The sequence below is a fragment of the Daktulosphaira vitifoliae genome, unplaced genomic scaffold (assembly GCF_025091365.1).
Source record: "Daktulosphaira vitifoliae isolate Bord-2020 unplaced genomic scaffold, ASM2509136v1 Scaffold_5, whole genome shotgun sequence".
NCBI lineage: Eukaryota > Metazoa > Arthropoda > Insecta > Hemiptera > Phylloxeridae > Daktulosphaira > Daktulosphaira vitifoliae.
The window spans coordinates 9928649-9934001 of record NW_026099576.1 but is presented as its reverse complement, the minus strand read 5'-3'; the positions used below and the strand labels follow the sequence as shown (position 1 = coordinate 9934001).

The following is a 5353-nucleotide window of genomic DNA, read 5'->3' as shown; positions in this document are numbered from 1 at the left end:
TATAAATAAGAAAAATACAGATAATTATGGCAAGATAACTGGTAGCTTAGAATTAGACTTACACAAAGAAAAAGAACTTGATAAAGTTCAACTAAATGTTAACGAACAGATCCAGACTAATATAGATGGTAGGACTACCAATAACCCACAAAAAAGAAGCGATATATTTAAAATTGAAAGTAATAATAAACAGCACTTAGAGGAAGAAGGAGATTGCGTAAATGAGCTAGACGCGATGACAGATGAGAAAAAAATAGATGATGATGATGAGATAACTGATAGCTTAGAATTAAGTTTACAAGAAGAAAAAAAACTTGATAAAATCCAACATAACACCAAAGATATAAATGTATTACCCATTTTTCAAATGCCTAAATCATCAAAAACGCCAAAATGTCAAAAAAATAAAAAGAAAAGAAAAGGAAAGAAATCCCACCGATGAATGAGAAAAATAAAAAGATTGTTCATAACCTAAATTATTTTTATTCTACTCTTAAAGATGAAGATTATATTCGTAAGAGCTGAATTTAACATAAAAAATTTACTTAAATAAATTAACCTATAATTAATCTATAATAATCTAGTAATAATCACTTGTATTAAATAATAATATTGATTTGTCTAAATAAATGTATTTGAAACAGTATTTAATGTATTTTTATTAACCAGTCTCATTGTTAATTAGATAATTTTAGAGATCATAATAGAAATCGAGTGGCTAGCGTTGTGCAACAATATTATTTAAATATTGTTTCTATTACATTTCATTAGCTCTAATAGGTAATTCTAAACCTATTTAAATGAAAAATTTTAATAAAATGTTGAATATGTTTAACCTATTACAACTCATAGGTGCAATCTGGTGGGTTGTGGCTTTTCAAATTCTGCCATTGTCATTTAAAAATAATGAAAGTTACATTTATTTTTGTATGGATTCTTTTTTTAAGATTAGATAAAATTAAATTAGACCTATCAAATATTTTGCTCAAATTGTACCTATGTTACAGCTACTCATTTGTATCAAATTACCAAAACGGAGAATTTTACATAATACTCTGTTTCATCGGCATTTTAAAGCTTTTGCAACGTTAAAAGTACATATATTTAATGTGACTTAAAATGTAAGATATTAAATTTATATAAATTTAGCTAACAATTGTTTTGGATATTTAATTGTTTTTATTTTAAAAAATAGTTTTTGATATATTTTTAGTGTTATGTGTACATCGTTTTTATTAATAAGTTTACTTAATTGTGTACATTATTAAATGGTGTTATTATTTTTATTTTATTAGGCTATTTAAGTTTTTAACATTTTAATTACACTAATTATTTTGCTAAAATTATCTTATTGAATATAATATATTTTGAATAGTTTCTATTTGAATTGGATCTGCATCTACCATTGCTTAAGTTCCAATTCTAGATTCATAAAAAAAATCATAAGACATAAAATTGATATTTTAATTAAACATTTTTTTTATAAATACCTATATCAATATGCTCTTCTAGTGTTTCTATAAATGTATCCTCGGTAAATGGATCAAATTTAAATCCCAATTGAAAATACTTCCCTATAATTGTTGTATTGATATAATCCTTTAATTTTCTGGTTAAAAATTTGACAAATACTAATTTTATGCCCTGATTAATATTTACATTATACTGTTGAACCCATTTTTTCCATAACTCATCCTTATCAAATGATACAAATTTACAATAGGATACAGCTTTATTGTTTATTTCACCTTCTATTTTTAGAAAAAAATTATTTATAGTACTTAATGTCCAAGTGTATGTAGAAACATCATCACGTGATAAAGATAGTTCGTTTAATTCGTCAATAATATTTCCTATTTCCCCTATTGCAGAACTCATCATGTAGTAGTTGTTATAATACCATGAGTTATTTTTCCATGGATATTGTTGAATTGAATCTAAACTGTCTATAGCTCCTTTCATTAATGCTGCCATTGGAACAATTAATAATGATATTATGTCAATGAGTTCTTCAGTACAAATACATCCATTTATGAAATCGTTCTCGTTTATAATTTTTTTGTAGCATTTTTGTAGAATGTTGCTAATAACTGGAAATATATTATTTAAAACTTTTACGTATGTACAATTAAGATGTAACATCAAAGCACATATTTTTTGATCACATTTATAGCGACACGTAGGTGTTTGAATCAGATTTTTAATATAATAACTTTTTCTGTAATATTTTATAAACTTCAAATCATTTAAATTATTCCATCCGGGATAGCTTAATAACTTATCTAACTGATCAACATTTTTTTTTAAATTTGGCTTTGGTTTTGTATACAATATTACAGAAAATAATACAAAACTAAATGTGTAAAGTTTTAATGAAATCATTTGGAAAATTATTAATTTTATTTACGACGTAAAATTTTTAGTTAAAATGTAATTTGATAAAGCGTTAAAGCCCCGTATTTATTCTATTCCACATTTATAAATAATAAGATATTTATGATAAAACATTTGTCGTTTTAATATTTAACTATATATTTTATGACGAATTTTCATTATTTTAACTATGTCAAATAAAAATGTAGAAAAATATAATTAAAATAGTTATCAAAAAGTTAATGTTTTACATATTTTTTTTTAATAGCTGTAATATATATTTACTGAAAAATTAAATTATATTTTAGCTTTCATGCGAAGCATAGAAGGTATTAATTATACCATTATGTGTTTATTTATTTTTTTTTTTTTGTGTCTGTCACTACTTTTTCTCAACTCTCACTTAACCGATATTTCTCAACGATACGTCAAAAGATCACAAATCGTATCTAGTTGAAAACATTACCCTCAAAATTTGAAAATTTTGCCCTCGTTCCCCGTAAATAGTGAAAATCCCCCAAAAAATTACGATTTTACATTATTTTTCTCTTGCCATAACTTTTTGAACAATGAACAATTTAAAACAATTCTTTTTTATAATGAAACCTTAGATATTTCCCCCTTTCATTTGACATAAATTTTTTGAAACTCTGACATTTTCCCAGCCCACAAGGGGGATCAAAATAGCATCTTCTGCTATTTAACTTTTTCAACTTAAGTTTGAAAATATTCCGGAAATACTACGAGCTTCAAACATACTCAACTACTTAGGGTCGGCCACCCTTATTCTATACTTCTACTGGACACTACCAACCATATATTACATCTTAATATTTTTTAGATTGAAACTAATATTTAAATACATTTAAATTTTAAATAGTTTTTATTATTTATATAATAACCATTTCTAACAGGTGTTCTAGAATCGTTTATAAAAGTATCTACAATTTTATTTTATTATTTTTAATATATATATAGTTATTCTTATTATATAATTATATTATTCATTTCTTTTTATTTAAATAGAATAATATCATTAGGTTCTAATAATTATTTAAAAATTTACAAAATAACCATGTAAATTTTGATTAATTTTAAAACATTCATGTAGTACAAAATTAATTATAATACAAATATAAAGTGTTTCTACTTTTATTGACGTTAAAAACTTTTTATCTAATGTTTTACATTCCAATTCTACATTTGTAAAAAAAATTTATGGGACATTGAATTAATATTTTAATACATAATTCTTTTAAATATCAAGTTGAATTAACTCATTTGGTGTTGGTAAAAACGTTTCTTCTGTATTGGATCAAATTTAAATCCGAATTGTAAATACTTTTCTATAATTACACTCTTGATATAATCCCTAATATTTCTGGTTAAGAATTTTAAAAAATACTAATCTTATGCCTTAGCGATAATGGTTATGAATATATAACCAACCCAATAATTCCATAAATACTTTGAAATATTTTATCAAATTATAATTGTATGAAGTATCAATAGATCTGTCTTTATGTCGTTTTATTATATTATAACAGGGTTCGATCATTTTTTTAATTTTATAGTTATGCGACACACTTAACTATTACTGACGAGTATTGTTTTTTTAGCTTCGATGCGAAGCTGAGAAGGTATTGGTTTTACTAAGATGTGTTTTTTTTTTTTATTTTTATTTTTTTTTTGTGTCTGTTACCACTTTTTCTCAGCTCTCACCGAACCGATTTCTTTTAATGATACGTCAAAAGATCACAAATCGTATCTAGTCGAAGACATTACCCTCAAAAATTGAAAAAAATTCCCTCGTTCCCTGTAAATGGGGAAAACCTCCGAAAAAATTACAAATTAAAAAATTTTTTTTTTATAGATGCATGATGTCATTATCTATCATTTGGTATATATTTTTTATAAATCTGACTTTTTACCTGCCTACAGAGGGGGATTCAAAATGACAATTTTTTCACAAAAAATTGACTTTTTCAACTTAAATTTTGAAAGTGTTCCAGAAAGTCTGATACTTTTCTATATATATTAAATTAAAGCTAATGTAATCTACTTTATTATGTAAAAAAAAAATTTCGGACTTTATTGTGTCTTCACGGTGAAAATGGCTACCAAATGCTATTATTGTGTGAAAATTCTCAATTTTATTTTTTACATTTTTAACTTTATAATGCAACATCTTATTGAAAAGTGTATTGATCAATATAATTTTTTTATGGGAAATACTATTTTTTAATAATCCCTTTTTCATTCGACATACTTTATCTTAATCAGGATATTAATAAGGAACTAGCAGTTTATGAAGCTTTTGGAATAATCCACCAATTTTTTAAAATTAAACACTATCTAAAGATTTGCATCGAAGCGTTTTTTTTTTATAGTGATTTTAATCACTGTCAGATATCATTATACTTGATCCAACTATGCCACGTCACCACTGTGCCGCGACCCCCCTGTGCTGGGTTTTTTTAAATCTAAAATTAGATAAAAAAAAATTTAAATGCACAAAATCCCCAGTGGTAAGTCTTGTTTGATAAACTCTTAGACTTTTTATTAATATATCTCAACTATTGCTTTGGAAAATTAATTGTTATAGATAAAAAAAAGTACTAAGCTGTGGCTCTCTATATGAAAATGTGTTTTATTAGTTTTTACTATTCCATATGCTTAATAATTAACGTGGTATGTCTGTATATACAAATTTTATTATTAAAATAACTTATAAAAATTAGTCATTTTTTTACTTTTTGATGTAACTTTACATTGATATTTATTAAATTCTAGTGTAATCAACTATACTAGAATCAATAAGCTTATCAAATTAAAGCTTTCTAAGAGTATGGAAAAACCGGACAAAGTGCATATTGTTAATTTAGAAGCAAAAATAAGTACTAGTGAGAAAAAAATAATTTATTAAATAACCCTTAAAAGTTATGGTGACTGTAAAATAAGATAGCATTTTAAAATTTCA

General features: G+C 24.3%; 1 protein-coding gene across 1 annotated transcript; it reads right to left on the bottom strand.

Annotated features, from left to right (window-relative positions):
- Positions 1-1168: 1168 nt before the first annotated feature.
- LOC126907428 (uncharacterized) lies at positions 1169-2433 on the bottom strand. Its single transcript, XM_050688708.1, has 2 exons — positions 1491-2433; positions 1169-1422 (listed from the first exon to the last, which is right to left on the bottom strand). Exons 1-2 carry the CDS (start codon positions 2380-2382, stop codon positions 1400-1402), a joined length of 915 nt encoding a protein of 304 aa, XP_050544665.1. The 5' UTR covers positions 2383-2433; the 3' UTR covers positions 1169-1399.
- Positions 2434-5353: the final 2920 nt, after the last annotated feature.